The 18,947-nt window shown below is 42.8% G+C and overlaps 1 protein-coding gene across 8 annotated transcripts in view; it reads right to left on the reverse strand.

The window, feature by feature from the left end:
• PRKAG2 (protein kinase AMP-activated non-catalytic subunit gamma 2) overlaps nucleotides 1-18,947 on the reverse strand; it is a 214,235-nt gene that overhangs the window by 58,733 nt on the left and 136,555 nt on the right. For all 8 annotated transcript variants that reach the window (XM_069006355.1, XM_069006358.1, XM_069006357.1 and 5 more), the window contains one exon: nucleotides 10,211-10,425. In XM_069006355.1, coding sequence (XP_068862456.1) covers nucleotides 10,211-10,425 — 215 coding nt within the window. The remainder of the gene's footprint in view (nucleotides 1-10,210; nucleotides 10,426-18,947) is intronic.

The following is an 18,947-nucleotide window of genomic DNA, read 5'->3' on the forward strand; positions in this document are numbered from 1 at the left end:
TCATAAAGGGACATGCAAATAGTGGTAAGGCTTTTCCCTGTATTCCAGGAAGTAGAACTGAAAAAAGTGAAATGAGTTCCACACTAAGGAGCAGGGATACACCTCCAGCAAGCCAGCCACCATGCTCATGTTCCTGCAGAGTTTGAGAGATGCAGATACAAAAGTTTAGTCATGAGCAGTGGATGCTTTCAGTGTGGATATGTCAAATGCTGGGTTCACAGCATGTAACCTTAGATGCAGATTGAGTCTGTAGTTAAATGTCGGTGAAGAGCTGAAATTATTTCTTGACATGCCTCCCTGGGGCTCAGAAGAGCAGCTGACTTCACAGTGATCTTTTGTGTAAATCTTGATGGGCTCTGAAAACATGAGGGCTTCCTGGCCACAGTTACAGCCTGGAGTGTAAAAGCTTGTTGCTACAAACTTTAAACACAACAGATTCTATCTATGCTTAGCTTATCTTAAGCCACTTGCAGCTCCTGTTCAAAAACTATCTGAGTTAAGTATAATTTTTTAATGTATTTATCACTAGAACATTTCTGACTTAGAGCACTGTAGCCCCATTTTTTTGTAAATGGGAAACTGAGGCACTGAGAGACCAAGTGACTTGAGGCTGCACAAGTAATCTCTGATTGTGCAGATGGTTGCAGCCAGGTCTCCCTGATCAGCTGTTGGAATTATTTTTCTCCTCTTTAAACTCTTGCTTTCCTTAATGACTCTGCAACTGAAACACTCAGTGAATTCCAAGATTTCTTCCCTGAAACAGCAACAGCCAAATGCTCGAGGTCATGAGAAAAAGAAGGTTGAAGAACACATCCATATCTTCAGAGTGTAACCTCTGTACCTATAAAATCTTTGATGATGGAAGAAACTACTTAGTAACCTGTTTATATTGTACCATAGCCATGCCCTCATGGCATACTCCAGGAAATACAGTTGTGCACTTTCTGTGGCAACTATTTTGTGTCAAGACTCGTGCGGCCAGCAGGACTGGGGAAATGACTGCCCCTCTGTAGTCAGCACAGGTGAGGTCACACCTCAAGTGCTGTGTCCAGTTCTGACCTCCTCACAAGAAAAACATTGAGGGGCTGGAGCGTGTCCAGAGAAGGGCAGTGGAGCTGGAGAAAGGTCTAGAGAGTGAGTTCTATTAGAAGCAGCTGAGGGAGCTGAGGGGCTTTGCCTGGAGACAAGGAGGCTCCAGGAGAGACCTTATCACTCTCTACAGCTCCCTGACAGGAGGGTGCAGCCAGGTGGGGTTGGGCTCTGCTCCCAGGCAATCAGTGACAAGACAAGAGGCCATAGCCTCAAGGTGCATGAGGGGAGGTTCAGTTTGGACATCAGGAGGAATTTCTTCATGGAAAGGGTTGTTAAACATTGGAAAGGAGGCCCAAGGAGGTGGCAGAGTCACCATCCCTGGAGGTGTTCAAGAAATGACTGGATATGGCACTCAGTGACCAGTCAAAGGTTGGACTCAATAATCTTAGAGGTCTTTTCCAGCCTGAATGATTCTGTGATTCTGTATTCCTCACAGTGCTTCCTAAGAGATCAGCTTTGGCAGTGTCCTGTTCTTGTGTGCAGGATGTCTGTTGGGATGTACTTTTGTGCAGTTGTTTCTGGCAGCCTCAAGGGAAAGGGATAGGAAAGGGGTCAGGTGTCTTCTCTCATAAGCTGTGTCTCCATCTGTAGCTGTTCCCATTTACACAAGGAGCTTGGTCCTGAGGTAGGACACACCATGAATGTTTCCAAGTAAATACAATCCTGACACCCAAAGAAATGCCAGACACACAACAGCAGGCAGATAGCCATCTTCCAGCTGCCACCCTCCCTGTCACTCAGTCAGCAGCATTTGTCACCAAGAGCTCTCCTCTCCTCTCCTCTCCTCTCCTCTCCTCTCCTCTCCTCTCCTCTCCTCTCCTCTCCTCTCCTCTCCTCTCCTCTCCTCTCCTCTCCTCTCCTCTCCTCTCCTCTCCTCTCCTCTCCTCTCCTCTCCTCTCCTCTCCTCTCCTCTCCTCTCCTCTCCTCTCCTCTCCTCTCCTCTCCTCTCCTCTCCTCTCCTCTCCTCTCCTCTCCTCTCCTCTCCTCTCCTCTCCTCTCCTCTCCTCTCCTCTCCTCTCCTTGTCTTTTCTGAACCTTTAATATTTTCCTCTTTTCTCATCCTCTGTCCTTCAGCTTCCTTTCTCATCTTCAGTACCTGCTGTTGTCATTTTTAAATGTTTTAATAGACCATAAAAATTGCACAAAGACCCTGATCCAGCAAAGTGACTCGACACACACTTAGCTTTAAGTGCTCCAGTACTGTTGACTCCAACAGAGCTACCACTGTGCTTAAATCCAACCACACATTTAAGTGTTTTCCTGGATCAAGGCCATCACCACATTGACATCAGCCAGAACAAAACAGCACCTGAGATTCAGCAACATAAATACATAGCAACCCCAACCAAACCCAGTGCTGTAACCTTCAGGTTACCTTTCCTCAGTGCCTTCTGTCATTGCTAACTCTGTTATGGCTACACTTAAAATCTCTTCTGCAGGCATGCACTGGAGGTAGTGTTTAGGAACAACCCTGCTTAAGCCAATGCTTTCTTACGGTTTTAGAATTTGCCTGGCCTGTTTTGCTAGATCAGGCTCTTGGACAACGAGGTCCCCAGGGCAAAAAGCATGTTTATTTTTCTGCTTGAATCATATGTGCTCATATACCACAAAATAGCAATTAGTAACTTTCTGTTCAGAGGTACAAGGAAGAAGATTCTCTACATACCACAGATGCCCTGGCTTGTGCAGTTGCAAGTGAAAAAGTATGATAAATCAAAATTTCAAAAGTCTAAGGTGCTAACCTTAGCACTGGCAGTTTACTGTAACCTTAAACATGCAAAAAGACTAAAGTAATGCCTCCCCTCTTGAATTCTGCTCCCTTCCTTTGCTTTGCTGACCTTCTCCCTCCATTACTTTTTCTCTTTTATTCTCTGTTGATTACTTCACTCGTTTACGCTTCAACTTATAAACCCCATATGGTAGAAGACTTCTCCTTTGTTAATCATAAAATAAGATTATGCACACCTTGGGCCCTGTACAAATCATTATTGTCTTCCTACAAATGCCTTCCACATGGCCCCACCCTCAGTTCCAGCTGAGAACTGAGCTGCTGTTGTGAACAAGCTCAAAGAATAAATATTTTGCATTCATTTCACCAGCACAATGGAAACATTTTTCCAAGCTGCTGCCAAGATGGTATCTAGTCCTCCTCTGAGTCAGCAGCCCATGCAGCTGACTTTCAAATGGCCAAACTTGCTTGATTGTAATCTTAAAAGAAAAAAAAACAAAAAAAAAACCAACCAAAAAACCAACCAGCTACATTTTTAAAGAGCTGTATTGCTCTCCTCTTGTACAAGCAGGTAGTGACACTATAAAATGTGAAAGCTGGGAGAAAGAAGGCAAACAGGAGTGAGCCCTTTTTGGGATGTCTCCTTTATTTCTCCTAACTTCACCAGTTTATTTCATCCAGTCAGAGGAAGGCATTGGGGAATGTTGTGAGGAAGTGAGAAAGGAATACGACTGCTTTACACAGAAAATTTCCTTCTGGTATCAACCAGCCTTTTACATTCTTTAAAGATCTGTTGGCCATTAAAGACAGTGTATCTAAAAATAAAATACAGACAAAACTGAGTTAAGAGAGATGAAGATGATTAGGAATTCTAGGAGTTCCCTTCCATAAGCATTTTTTTCTTATTCTTAAGTCACTTTCCCTCTAGTCTGATCCAGAAGCAGGAAAGGTACAACCAAACAGGTTCAAAGCTGTGTATCTCTCTTCCATTCTCATGGAAAAACTTTGGTCTATAATCCCTACTGCTCTATGAATTAACAACCCTGATGGTGGATAATTTCAGTGTTCCAAAATTGCCCAAATACAGCTGGTAAGAAACTGTCACTGACCCTGCATGAAACTGCAGCTTTATATTAAATCACAGAGTAGGCATCCGGCTTCTAATCACTGATGGAGGTTACTCTTACCAGAAGTTCTGATCTTCTAAGCAGAATAACAGGATGCTTATTAAATTAACAAGTCTAAAATTCAGAAAAAAAAGTGCCATGAGAAATCAGTTCAATGGGTAACATGAGGCTGTCCCTCCAGCACCCTCTTACATCATGGTACTTAACCAAAAGGTATCTATTTATATAGACACACGAGGCCAGATCCTTAGGTTTAGCCTTTTTATACCATGCATAGTGCAGGATTTAGGGTGATAAAAGTAATTTAGGTTTAAGCTACTGACTCTGCCTTCAGGGTGCTGGGGTCATGATTTTGCAGTACCAATGAGTATCTTAAAAAAGCCCCAGAGATGCTCTACTTTTAATTGCCTTAGCTACTTTTAGCCTTATGAGAGCTGTCAAAGCAGCTGGGAATTGACTGGACTCAGCATGCTGGATATTCATCCTTTCCACCTCACCTTCCTCCTTTTGATCTAGGACTAGGAGGAACAGGAATGGTAGGACTTCATGTCATTAGAATAAATTCTCCACTGAGTGAACCCATAGATAGTAGATTAAATTATTTCTGTAGCTGCAGAAAAAGCCTAAAGTTGACACAGACGCACATTTCCTTAGGGCAGAAAAAATCATCTTTATGCAATAAAATTTCTCTGCATTGTAAGATTGATTGCATGAATCTGGACACTGCAACCAGAATACAAATATATGAGAACACCAGTGTTTCAGGAGGTTGTGGTTGAACATTTTTTTTTTTAAAACAAGTAAGTAGCTTTAAAAAAAAACCCCAACAAATCAGTATAAAAGAGAAAACAAATGCTTTTTGCATATTCTAAATACTAAAATGGGAGAAGACCACCAAATGGGATACAAAAGATATGGCTAATAGGGAGAAAGTGAAGTGGGAAAACAGAACATTAAAAAAATGGGAGCTGTAATTAAAAAGTGTGATACAGCTGAAGCTTTCTATTTTTGTAAAGTTCAGATTCAAATGAGCTGGTTCATTTATTCTTTATGTTGCACTAAATCTCACTACGGACTTTCCAACCATATTAAATAATTCTCCTATGAATTTATATTCGATTCAGTGGAGCCACCATGATGCTCTGTCAAAGGAGACTGAAATCAAAATCAGGTGGGTTCCAAACATTTTCCCAGGAGTATTTTCATAATTGTTGAAGAGCTCATCGCAGAGTGATTCCTTTACTAGGTTTGCAACTAATTAGTAATGTGCCCACTATTGGGGAAATATTTTAAATTTAAACACATTTTCACATGGATAGCAACAGTTCCCATAGGGAGAAAGGATTAAGCAAGGATAGCTTGTTACAGCCCCTGGGATCTATTAGGGAACACAAGCACCTCCCCGAGTGCTGCTATTAAGGCACTTAAAAGAAGCCTGGATGCACCAGCACTGCCAGAGTTTTGTCACTGCTAAATGAGAGCCTTTTGGGCTCTAATTTTGGTGATCAGTTCACTGTGGTGTGAATCACAGCTGAATCTCAGTAATGTCTTGGCACTCTCATACACTGCCTTAAACCACACGAATGCTGAAATAAGGAGTTTTGGTACACTGGAAAACTGGATTCCTTTATCCCCTGCCTGTACTGCTTTGGGTTTTTTTTAAGACAACCTCAGAATCAAAGAACACTTTTCTGTTCTCTTCACCAGATTTCAATCTCTTTACTCACCCAGCAGATTATGGAGCTCTGATAGGTGGCTTTTTGGAGAGAGCCAAACCAAAGGACCTGCTGCACACATCCTGGTTCCCAGGCTCCTTGCCAGCACAGGGTGTGATGTAACAGCCTCTCACGCTGAACAAGTTAACAGCCCTGTTTTGGAGTTTACTACATTTTGGCTAAGAAACAGCATGAATAGCTTTGCAGGGAAGTGCTACTGTTTAACAAGCGAGTAGCTGCAGGAACAATCTGGTTTCTCCCTTTTATCCAGGACTGGAAGAGAGTCCCAGCTGTACATTACGTCTCTCCTCTCCCACATGCTGGACCAGCAAGGACTGTGCAAAATGAATACAGACCAGACTCCCTTCTGTGTGCTCTGTCTGCAGTTTTAAGAGGACTCACTCACACAAGATAAGAGTAAGTCTCTGACTACCTTCTGGCTGACTTTTCCTCTTGTTAAGAACACTCTGGGACAATACTTGGCTTGGAAGTTATTTGGAGGACAGTGGCTCACTACACAATCATATGGAAAGGATCATTTGTAGGCATGTTCTGCCGTTGTCACTTCTTGCAAGCAGAGGAAGCCCCAGCCTTGTCTTCCACCAAAAGAGACCTCAAGGGCAACACTCCAATCTGGAGCCAGCACCTTCTGGCCTGGGCTCCTCTCATGTTGGGAAAGGGGAAACCTGTAAGGGCCAGGAAATGAGGTACCACAGAAATGCTTGTGTTTGCAGGGAATAGTGCTATTTTCACGGTGTCTTATGCATCAGGGGAAGAAGAAAGGATGAAAGAAAAGGATCCAGCCACATAATGCCCAATGTACCACACTCCACTTCAAAATATGGACAAGGTGGAAACGGGGCAAACACATTTGTTACTGAATTTGCAACCTCTCTGCATTCCTTTCATGGTTCGTAATGTCACACTAGAGAAGAGTTATCATTTACCACTTACTGCCTGAAGGTTACACCATCCAAACAACACAAGGCCGAAGTACAGAGTCCTGAACTGCATTGTGAAAAATCAAATTGCTCCTTTACCATTTAATGCAGCGCACAGTAATCTCTAGGTACAGCTTTGATCTCTTATCAGCTGAATTTCTCTTTATAACCTTCTAACTCAGCCACTAGGAACACCCACACACGCAGGGGAGAGCCTGACAGAGCTGCTGCAGTGGCGTGTGACAGCCCCAGCACTTCCAGCTTTGGGCATCTAAAGCTGCCTGGATCAGTCAATCCCTTCACAGGCAGCACCGGAGGCTCCTCAGCCCCCTGGGGATCTGATTCATCCTCTGCAAATGCCTCTCTGGGGGATACAGAGACAAGTGGAGCTACCGAACTCCCAGCTTAAGCAGCTCAGATAGGTTTCTAAACTTAGGTGGGATAAATCCAGACCTTGGTGATGACCACAGACACCCATTTAGCATGAGGTTAATTGCTTAGCTTTGTGTACTGTGTTAAGATCATACTCACTGGAGGAGGATCTCCCTCTCTGAGGAACTGCCTCCCGCTATTTATTCCCCCCCCCGAATCAAAGGCTTAAAAATACCCACTGTTGGAAGTGCTACTACAACATGAAAGGTTTTGGTTATATCTGCTGGGAAATAAGTATTTTTATTCTTCCCTCCATGTCTTCTCTCTTACTGAACAGATTTAACCATTCTGCACCTGAGTCTCAGACAGGTAAAAAACAATTTCAGAACCAGCTTCAAATGCCGTCAGTTATAAAAATGGGCTAAGACCAATTCCAAGTCCTGATACTGCATCTTCCTGTAGTCATCTATTCTTCTGATTTGTTTGGGTTTTTTAAAAATAATATTTCCGTGTCTGGCTCCAAGGGTTCCTCTTTCCTACTGCAATATATATGGCAATCATGAATCATTTGTAATAGTTCTGGGGTCTCACACATTATCATTACCAGTTAAGCAACGTAATAAGTAAATGAGATTTAAGTTGACAGAGCCCTGTAGACAAGAGTCAACTTCTCATTTCAGATGTCAACATAGAAGCTTCCATATCATTAAACTGATTACCTAACAGCATGGCCACTATGAAACCATTTATCATATAATTTATAACGCTTTTTTAAAATAACTGAAATTGTTCTGCCAGCAAATGGTGATGTAAGTAAAGAAGAAATTGAGTTTGCCTCTTACAGATTTGTTTATGGCACATGATTGTGAAATGATGTATTTACAAACACACAGCTCAGAATAAATGAAATGCTTGAAATACAGTACTCAAGTCAAGAATGTTTGTCTACTGCTATTGTCTTTGCAAAGGAATGTTGGGTCAATAATTTGCAGGGACTGAAAGACAGCAGTCCTGAGGGAATACTCATCAGCTTCAGATTCATGTCCTTCTGCAGGAACTCAGCCTTTCTCTCTAACAGTGTCTCCTTCTAGAAGAGAATGGCAAATCTAATCTCTCTCTCCAGGCTCTGTTGAAAATTAAACATCCAGAGCTTTTTTCCTCACTGATCTGTGGCTGCTGACATTTATTGCCAAGTAAACCAAAACCCTAATGATTCACTGGCAGCTCTGCACACTCACTGCTCTCAGACATAAATGAGTACAGAGGGTACCAGACAATCAGGTGCTACACATCCCATGTATTTCTGTATCTTCGGAAGAGGAGAGAACTGAGTCCAGCATTCTGAGTTACCACCCCAGACTCTCTCTTGTACACATATACAACCACAACTGTTCATAAAAACCTGCTGAGAATTTTGTTTCTTTATTCTGGCATCTTCTACTCAGCTTCATGCTTTCTGAATCAGCAAATAATCAAAAACAAAACAAACTTTGCAGTCTTTCAGTCAGTGGAATGTGCTAAGATTATGCTGTTTCCTCACTTCTATTCTAACAGGTACAAAAGACTCTTCTGTAGCTGCATAACACAGATAAACACATTCATATGCAAATAATATAACTGATTGACTAAAACTTACCCAAAACATTTTCCTATCCTACAAACCTTTGGGTTTAATAATTTATGTATCCCAAGAATATACTGACATGGAAAGGCAGTGAGCTGGCTGGAGAAAAACTACTGCTGGGGTTCCCTAATTACAAATGTAGGACTTACTTTATTTAATACTTTAATGATTTACTTTTGCACAGCAGAAGAACAGAAAGTCTGTAATTTGTAGGGAGAATTTGGCTTGCTTGATCTAAAAAAACAAAGGTTGGCTACTGGTAAAACAGGATGTAGCAAACAATGAATAAAAACGGCCATTAATTATAAGAGCAAATAGTTATAACCTGTCCATGAAAAAATGAGATTGAAAACCAGAGACTTCCTAACCTTTAGAGAAGGGCCTCCCAAAACAGGGCAGGTGTTTTATGGGATGTGTGTGAACGACTTTGACGGTGGCACATGAACTCTGATCCAGGACCCAAATGCTTTCAGCATCACATCAGCTGCTGCTACTGGAGGTACCTCACACAAAAGCAAAAAGGCTTTGGGATTGCTGTGTTACCGTGTTCAGATCCTGGAACAACTTTCCCATGGGTGAGTGGGAGGAAACTTCCTGCTTTTAAATAAATTACTGAGAACTGGAACAAAACAGAATTCGTAGCAACTGACCTTGTGAACCTGTATGCCCTTTGCAGTTCTAGATGTCTAGATACAGAAAATGTTGAAGATTTTGTATTTCAGAGGGAAAAAAAGAGAAAAAGCTGGGCAAGGCAGATGCAGGGTAGTTTACTCTGGTGACACGTCATGGTCTGCTGGTTCCATGAGTCAGAGGAATAGAAAGATACAGTCAATGTGAAGGAATTAACACAAAAGGGAAAATGGACAAAATGGCAGAGGAGAAAGAAAAGGAGAGTGATGCCTCTGTGGCTCAGGCTGGCCAAGGGAGAGGGGAGGAGGCACAGAGCCATGCAGTACTGGAGAATATCAGAGGCTGGAATTCATGTATTCCCAGGAACTGCTGAGTTCATGCATTACCAGGAACTGAAGAAACCACTCTTATGAAGACACCTGTGCTATGTGGGAGGCTGGATAAATGCCCTGGTAGAGATGCCCTTCTTTTTCTACTCTCTGAGCTGGGGCAGGAGGTGTGATAGCGACTTGTGCTATTAGTCACCAGCTGTTCCAGTCATCTCAGACTCCAGAGGCAGCAGGAGCTCAGAACCCCGGCAGCTTAGACTTTGAATTTCTTTTTTATGTGCTCTCTTTGGCTGCTAACTCTCTCATCAGCTCTTCTTAAAAGGAGATAAAAGAAAATCCTAAATAAAATTTTATCCATCTCTGGGGTGGCATCTCAGCAGTGCATGCCGAGATCTGTAGCCATTGCAAAACTCACTTTGAAGGTAGTGCAAAGATTAGTTACTAGTTAGGTAAATCAGAAGAGAGCCACCACCTCTGGATTCCCAATACCCTCCCAGCCAAATTCTGAAGGAAACTGAAGTAAAAGGCTTTGTTCTCATTCTGTCCCACAGTATGGACACACACTGCAGCCCATCAGTTGTAACACAAGACACAGTCCACACACAACCCTGTACATTTCCCAGTGGAAAACCGGACACAAGCTTTACTTACTGGTTTTGAGGTAGCACAGGGAGCTGGTGTCATGATGGGAGGCTTGGCTGCGCTTTGAGATGGAGGCAGAGAAAATCTCTGCCCTGTGTCCGGAGGCGAGGAACAATGAATCCGTGTTTCTAGTCTCTCAGGCTCATGCTTATAGGATTCAAGAGGAAACGTGGGCTGCTTGGTCACTTGTGTTGGGGTAGATGGAGAAGAGGAGAGGCCAGAGGCTGTGAACAATAACGACCAAAGATCAGTTCAGGTGAAAAGCAGATGGAGATCTCAGCTTTACAGAAATCCTGTACTTTTTCATCACACTTCCCCAAACTAAAAGTATGGATTTCACCTCCTTGTTTATTAAAGGGAATCTCTGCCTTGCCACTAAAACTCTTAAGCTGGTTGAACTGTCTGATCCACTACAGGAAGGCACAGTGGCAGGATGGGAGTGCTGGAGGTTTGTGTTGTATTAACCTCCTGTCTGACTGCTTATTTCTAAAATGACACTCAGCATGGGTATTACTTTATTGTTGTCATTTTAATACTCCTGTGAGTCTCAGGATTACCTTTATCTCATGGCACATGGCTTAAAAGCTTTAATGGTTGCTTTTTCTTCTTTTTCATTATTTTAACAGTATCTCAGCCAGCAGTTAAAATACAATCAGGAGCAGAGACAAAAAGGAACAGGGCATATTTCTTCTGAGCCTCAGTTTGCTTTCTGTAAAGCTCTTGTACAGCCTTTGTACAAACTAGAATTGTTTTCAGCAGCCTTTGAGGAGAAAGATTGATCTTATCTTTTGCCAAAAATCAGTGTCAGCAGCAGATAATTTCTCTTGTAAGCACCCTGTTTTTATTTGACATGTGTATCTACCCCAGCTGTATTTTTGGTCATGTTCCTAGGGCAGGTCTGAATTGTGAACAAACAGATTTAAACTGTGTTTATTACCCATTTAAGAACCAGCAGACATCCACCACCAGTTAGAAAATTCAGGTTCCAACATCTGTGTTTCTGGTTATATGTACATCAGCAAACCAAGGGTGGTTCTCTGATGCCAGCATAAATCAGGACAGACTTAGACACATTAAAACTATGAGGCTGAACTGGGATATGTATTTTTAAGTGGGCTGTAAGACCTCTGAATTTGGTTCATCTCTTGTGCTTCCATAGATTTGTGTAGATGATCGGTTAGTCCAAAGGGGACTCAAGCCCATCAAAAGGGAGCAGATTAATGAGCATGAAATCCCAAGCCACTCAAAGGAGAGTTTGAGAACACAAGGATGCATCTTCATGGTCAGTCTGGCTCCTCAGTGTGAGCTTTCAGGGCTCCACCAGAGATTACTGCACCAGAGGTTTTTCCCTAAGATGGCAGACTTGGAACACTGGACATCAACAACTCAGGGTGGGATCTATTATTTGAAGAAACTATTACTCCTGACATATCTGGGGAAGAGTTAGCATCTTCTGTGTTTAAAGGAATTAACATGTAATATGGGTAACTGTTCTTTAGCTATTATTCTTCTCTGAAAACAAACTTTCTTGATGGCTTTTACATAAGAGACAACTTTCTAATAATAGTCACTCAACATGAAACCTGCAAAATAATTAGGCTTTAATATGTTTTATTAGTTTATGGGTTTAGTGGTATGGAGTAATGTATTTATTTCCTTCAAAGAAAATCCTAATTCTCACTGATAAATTTAGCTTTTCTGGAATCAAAAAGGTCCCCCTACTCAGTTCCTATCTTTGGTCCTGTTCCAAAATTGCAGCTGGACTTCCATTTAATTTCCTAAGGAGCCCTGCAGCTCTGCCAGTCAAGCAGCCACAGGCCTAGAGGAGACTGGGGTTGAATGCAGGTACAGATGTTGGCTGATGTGCCATGCCGTGGAGTGAGGCCAGAGTAACCACCCTGGCATTTTGAATGTCTTCAACCCCTGCTCATTTCAGGGGGACTGGAGGGTGTGTTCCACTTCCTTAAAGACTGAAAGGACACCTAACTTGCTTGTTCAGTTTTTGCTTACAGACAGATTTAAATAAGCTGTTCTGGGGAAGATGCTCCTCTGTGTTTTTATGGATGTACAAATGTTCCCTGAGTGCTGTGATTGGAGACTGAGGTAGCTGTAATTGATGCAAATGGAAAACCACTAAAAGGGAGAAAAACACCATTAGATCTTAAAGTCTTGCTGCTGAGATGTGTTCATCATGTGCTAATGCATTCAGAAAGTCCACAAGAACCATTTCCAGCGCTGAGAGGCTCTGCCAGAAAAGCTTTTACCAGACATACAGAAACCACACACTCAGCAGCCGAGCAAGGCTGGCCTGCCAAGTGTAGAGGACATCTGTAGGACACAGGGACATGGGGATCAAAGGGGACCATGGAAGTAGCATCTCTTACATCCTGTGAAAATGTTGTCACCTCATCACAGACATGTAACAGCCCAGGCAGGACAGACAGGGTGGTTTCCATCTTACAAGAACATTCACTGGTGGTGAATCTCCTTTTGCATGACAGCCTTGGATACTTGGCACGAGTATTTTATGGGTTAAGAGCATCTGTGACTCCACAACACTGAGCCTTAGAACTGTTTGTTTCAACCAGGCACTTCAAACATAAAGTACCGCTGTGAGGCACACCTTAATTACATCTGAGGTTCAATTTGTCTGTGACTCAGTTTCTGCACAGAGTTGGAGGGAAAAATATAATTATTTTGCAGGGTACTTGATAAAATAATGTAATTAAGCTTTTCAATCTTTTAGAAGCCTACCTCATAGCATTATTGTGGTATCTATGTTATTTACATTTGTACAATACTGAGATTGAAGTCATAATCACATAGGAAATATTAAATATTTTGTGATTATTAAAACAAAATACTTTTGGCTGCTGTGTTACAGCTTAACACCCTAAACCCTATAAAGTTTTCTGTAAAAGCCTTCCACATCAAAGAATGAAAATCTGTAATATATCTCCAGACCATAATCAGTTCAGGAGTAACAGGACTTTGTATTAACTTTAGTCCTATTGGACTGCCAACTGAACAGCAGCATTGGTGTAAATATATCATTATCTGTACATGCAGTAGGTGCCCTGCTCTACTACAGCAGAAGGAATCCAGTGAAGAAACAAGATACAACTCTATCCCATGGCTAAAACCAGTTTATTTGGGAGAATGTACTTAAAACAATTAAGCAGTGAAAACCAGGCAACAATTATGGATTCTTCTATAATGAAGCTGAAACAATTCAGTATGTCTGTAGGATTTTGAGGAAGAAACAAACTTTGACATTGGCTACAAACCCTACTAGTTCTGGTAACAATATGAACAAAATGTGGTGTTTTCATGTTATGAAACTGAATAGCTATTTCTTTTCTTCAGAGCACAAAAGAATTTTAGAAAAAAATCAAAAAGAGAGAAAAAGGTCTAGCAGATTGGTTGCTGTGTGTCTGGCTAACAAAAGGGGTTGGAACTGGATGATCTTTAAGGTTGTCCTTTGAGGCTGGAACGGGATGACCTTTAAGGTCTCTTCCAACCTGAAACATTTAAATGATTCAATGATTCTATATTTCCTATTGATGAACCCTATCCAGTTTTGAAACAACCTGAGAGTTTTGCTTTGTTCTGACTCATTCTCACATTACCTTTCTCAGGACAAAACAAGAGCAAATAAAGAGGATAACTTTGTAGTCTCCATATTGATGAATCGTAAGTACTAATATTTGCATAACTGAATATGTATATGAATAAGAACATTCATAAAATTCACATGAATACATGGTGCAAAACAACTTTCATATCACAACTTTACACTGAATGTGTATGTGAGATCCTAACAGAACTGGATAGCCTAGATTTGAGCAGAATGGGGCTGCCTCCAGCTGCCTTCCCTGTGACAGTGATAGCACACAGGGATGGCCCAACACAGTTCTGTGCTTCTATTTGAGCAACTTCAGCTGGGATTGAGCCACACATCATGGGCTGGATGCAAAAGCCCCGAGGAAGTGCTGCTGGAATGGCAGTGCCCACACCTTTGGCTCAAGTCACACCCAGCACCGGCTGGTATCAAGCTGGGCACAGACATATAAAATCACTGTTGCTTCCTTCACTTGTTTCTCTGGGTATTTACAACAATTTCTTTTAAATAAAGCCCCTATTTTGCACAGATTAAATTTTTCACTGACATACTTGGGCATTCTGATCCAAACCAGCCCCCCACTGATCCTTAACAGGAAAGGATGAAGTGTTGCGTTGTCATCCGTGTACTCCCAAGGGAAGAAGGGTGGATGCCTCCTACATTTCCTACATTCCCAGGGTGACACCCACAATGAGTTCTGTCACCTACATTTCATGCCTGACCTGGCAGGATGCATCTGGTGGTTTCTGGGAGGAAGGACTCTCACAGCCCAGTGATTCCTGCCAACGCCTCCCTTTTTATCAATCCTTTTCCAGAAAGAAAAACAGCTGCTGCCCCCATGAACTTTTGGAGCCACCTGCCCCCAAAGGATGCTGGTAGGCATTTCAGGGATGTGCTAACACTCCTGTACAGAGGTTGGCTTCAGGGGGACATTAATAGGGTCACACTCCCCATTGAGGGCCCAAAGGATGGAGCCAGCAGCTTGCTCTCAAACTTTTACTTTTGCATTTGTGTGCATGAGATGAAATTGCTGAAACTGGTGAGAGTTACTGGCCATGAAAATGAAATCACTTTTTGCAGTTTCCCTGGAAATCACATGTCAATATTCTCTCACCCTGTACCTGATCAAGCAAATAATAACACTGCTAATACATAAAGCTGTGGCTAAAATAGTTTTCCAAGTTTATATAAAGGGATATATTCGTTTACCATTTAGAGTGAAACTTCTCCGGGAAAAAAACAAACAACAAACCCAAAACAAAAAACCAAAAGGAATTTCCATTTGCAGTGTCTCCATGTGAAACTTTTTGTCTTGACTCCTTCCCAGGACAACACTGTCCTTTTATTTGCATTCTCAGCTGGCAGTGAAACAGAGAAGGCGGCAGGCTGTGGCTGCTGAATTTTAAGTACCCTGCAGCACAAGTGAATCTGAGTTGAGCCGCTGGTTCATTAAGCTGATTCACTCTTCAGACACAATACTATGTTAATTCTGACACATAAGCAAATCAATGCAAATTATATGAAATGAGGTTAAATGCCACTTAATGGCAGTAAAGCTCTGAACCCATCAGCAGGTAAATGGCTACTGCCTGTTTCCATCCAAACAGTCCTGGTGACATTGGCACTAAATGTTGTAGAATACCCGTTAGTTTAAAAAATAATAAATTAAGCCTGAAGAGTAAATCTGAAGAGTTATTGTACCAAAAACCAGCATGGATATTGCCCAGGAAATCCCCTGTTTTATCTAACATTGTCACTTACACACCAATTCAGGTGCTTCCCACCATGTAAGAATTACAGCTCCTACTCTTGAACCCTATAGCTTTTATCTGTGATTGACAGTGAATCACCCATGTAATGGTCAGGCCTTCCAGTCCTTCCAAGCTCCCCGGTTCCAGCTGAGCAGCATCTATCCCAGCTGCATTAGCAAACGCATTTGTTTCAGTCTTACTGGAACAACGCCGTGGCTTTTTTCCGTGTAGTGGGTACACCACTCAATGGGAAGCTTACTTGTTTCCAAAAACACAATTCTGATTTTTTCAATAATCAGAGGGAGAGAAAAATACACCTTTTAAATAATTATCATATGCTGTCTGAAAATTTCACAGGAAAATGTAGATTTCTGCCACTTAAAATCTTAAAAAATCAAATTTATTTATAGTAGTTCTAACACAGTAAAGGAAACCACTTCTTAAGTGGTCTTAGCCACAGAAATACCTGACCCTGAAAGCTCCAGCTTTTCCTTCAGATGTTATTTCATTTTGTAAAACCAAAGACAAAGCCCCACTGGTTACCAGAATTTAGCCTGTTACTTGTGGTCTATTTATGTGCTGAAACCACACTTGTATCTGCGGAATCTGCAATGTAACACCTTTTCCTTGTAAAACTGAGAAAATCAGGAGCTGAAGAGCTTAATTAGCAAGTTTTGAGAATTGTGCTGCTTTGTGAAGATCTCAACGCCCCTTTATGAGGAAAGGCTGATCAGCAGAAACTCCTGCCTGTATCCCTTAAAAGAGATGATGCTGTATCCTTTAAGGGGTTTACTGCAGATCTCTCCTGCAATGATGATTAGACAGAGGATCTTCCACCTTGCCCAGAACCTCACATTGGTTATCTTACATTTTTTAAATGTACTTGCCAAATCTGAAGAGACTTGACACATTATTATCAGCTCAAAAAGCAATAAACACATGAGATCCAAACACAGCAAGCAGAGACCAGAAATCCTGGTGGAGAGCATCCCTCCCAATGGGCTTTTTCTAGTTCTCATTGGCAGCAAGTTTCCAGCCTGGCTTCTAACTACTAATTTTCTTCCAATGCTTCTCCTTTGTCTTGCAAATACTGGAGAAAAGACCACGGCCAAATAATTCAGAGCAAAGAAAGGGGGATCACTCACAAGCTTGATGGCAAAGAATGGTTTTTTTTTTGAGACAGCCAAATGCACATTCCATTGCTGTTCGACAGCCTGACAGGTGATGAATGAAGAGGTCCTGGTAATGGTTGAGGTAGTCACTGAATAAGTGCCTGGGCTGGCACGAACAATTAACTCGGCATGGTAATTATACTGAGAGACTCAGTACCAAGACTTCATCAGACACCAGATGGCTATGGCCAAGACAGTGTCAGAAACACAGCCAACAACGTGTACCTTGCCAGCAAAAGTGCCACTGAGAGGAGAAAATGATGAACAGAGATCCTCAGCAGGTAACAGCCTGGTGGGAGAACATCCTGTAGAACGAGGAGAAGCAGGAGAAGGAGGGTTGGGCACACATGAACAAAGAATGCTTCACCCTCCTGTGCATCCATCACCCGCAGAGCACGGGGTCAAGAAGTTTGCAAGTCTCAGCTTTTCCCTTTCACCAGGCAACTCCCCTGTCCTGCCACTGACCGCAGAGCAGGAGCAGTTTAGGAGGGCCACCTCCCAAAGGGCTCCTGCTGCACACAGACCCGGGGCTGCCGCTAGCGGGATGTGACATCCTGCAGCCGCTGCCGGGGGACGACCGCTGGGCTGGAACAAAAGCTGACCGTGCAATGCTGTGATACCCATCTAAAAAGTCACTAAAATGAAAATCAATCACTCCCCTTCATTCAAACTGCGCTGGAGAGACGCACGGCATCTGTGCAAAGCCCGCGTTTCTGATCCACACCAGATGAGTAATGAGCGAAGCCAATCCAGGCAAACGAGCCACGTGCCGCAGTTGGCCCTTATCAATGTGCCGGGAGCTGCTGAAAGAAAGTCCCCGCTGCCTTCCCAGCGCCGTGTCAGCGCCTCGGCCGGGCACAGCCCCGCATCACATGGCAGGGATTCACATGGTCGCTGGTACCACTGCTGGTTATAGCCGGCTGCTGAGAGAAACAATGCCTACAGCAGGACGCCTTTATTTACTTAATACACCACCTGGCATTTAAACTTTCACTGAGTACTTTGTGTTCAGGGCCCTTAATGAAATAACTTTTGTTTTCTATTTTAGCAAAGAGGCTGGCTGCTCAAGCGGGCATTTAACAGCGCTTTCCACATTAACCTCCATTGTCCTGCCCAGGCTTTCTTCTGTTTTGAGCCAAGCTGAGCTAAATGCTCCCCTGCCATTACAGAGAGCTGCAAGTTGCCCGTCTTTGGAGACACTTTGGTGGCCAACACTCTCTGTCCCTCCATCACCCTGCCCTCTGCCAGAGGCTGCTAGAACTGCTTTCTGCCACTCTCCCTGGCTTTGCACAGCAGAGCTCCCAAAGCACAGCCACAATCATCACCGCTCACGTTCTGCTTCTGGTAGCACCCTCTGCGTGCAAAGTTCTTCACAGACAGACAGGGAAACAGAGGCCCCGGCCTGAAGGGTTTGCATTTTGGCAAGCAAAGGAAAAGAGGAGGAAAATTAGGGGGGTAGGGTGGGAGGAGGAATGCTGCATGCACAATATATAAAGACAAGTTCAGAGGTAATTACCTACTTGTTCTGATGCTTAGTTTCACATTTAGGGATTTCATATTTAATCACTGCACTAAATGTCAGCTTTTCGAAAGCAGCTGCTTGAGGGGTTCCAGAACAGTACCCTGCTGAGGTTGTTGCTTCACCTATGATTTATATGTTCATCCAGTGTAAATTTTTTAAAAATTAGGTAATTGAGGCAAAGATTTGCTTGCAATAAAACAGTGCCTTAACCATGTACCTTATTTCTGTAACACACTAAAGCAGAGGAATACCCCGTGGAAACTGAAAAAAAAAAGAGCTCCAAACATTTTACAAATATGTCATTAGAGGTGCAAGTTAACAAAATGAACAGTCTAAATAAGAACCCCACTGAAATCCCTGTGGGTGATTTCATCTGCACAGTACATCCACTCGCTGTGTAACTGAGAGACAGAATATTAATGCACATAAAGACCAGTAGGGTATCTATTTGCAGGGTAGGCATGACAGCTCCAGGGCTGGTGCCAGGGGAATGTGCACTGTACTGTGCATACAGCTAAAGGCTCTGTGTACACTGTGACACTTCCCAAGGTTGGGAATAGCAGGATATAAGGCTATCAGGGAGACTTCAGGACTCAGGCCCTGGGACCTGTTCTCTGTTTAGTTTATCGGTTTATGTTAGCCTCGGGTTCCTACTTTGCAATGAGTAGGATAGCTCCAG

This window comes from Aphelocoma coerulescens, chromosome 2, assembly GCF_041296385.1.
Source record: "Aphelocoma coerulescens isolate FSJ_1873_10779 chromosome 2, UR_Acoe_1.0, whole genome shotgun sequence".
NCBI classification, from domain to species: Eukaryota; Metazoa; Chordata; class Aves; order Passeriformes; family Corvidae; genus Aphelocoma; species Aphelocoma coerulescens.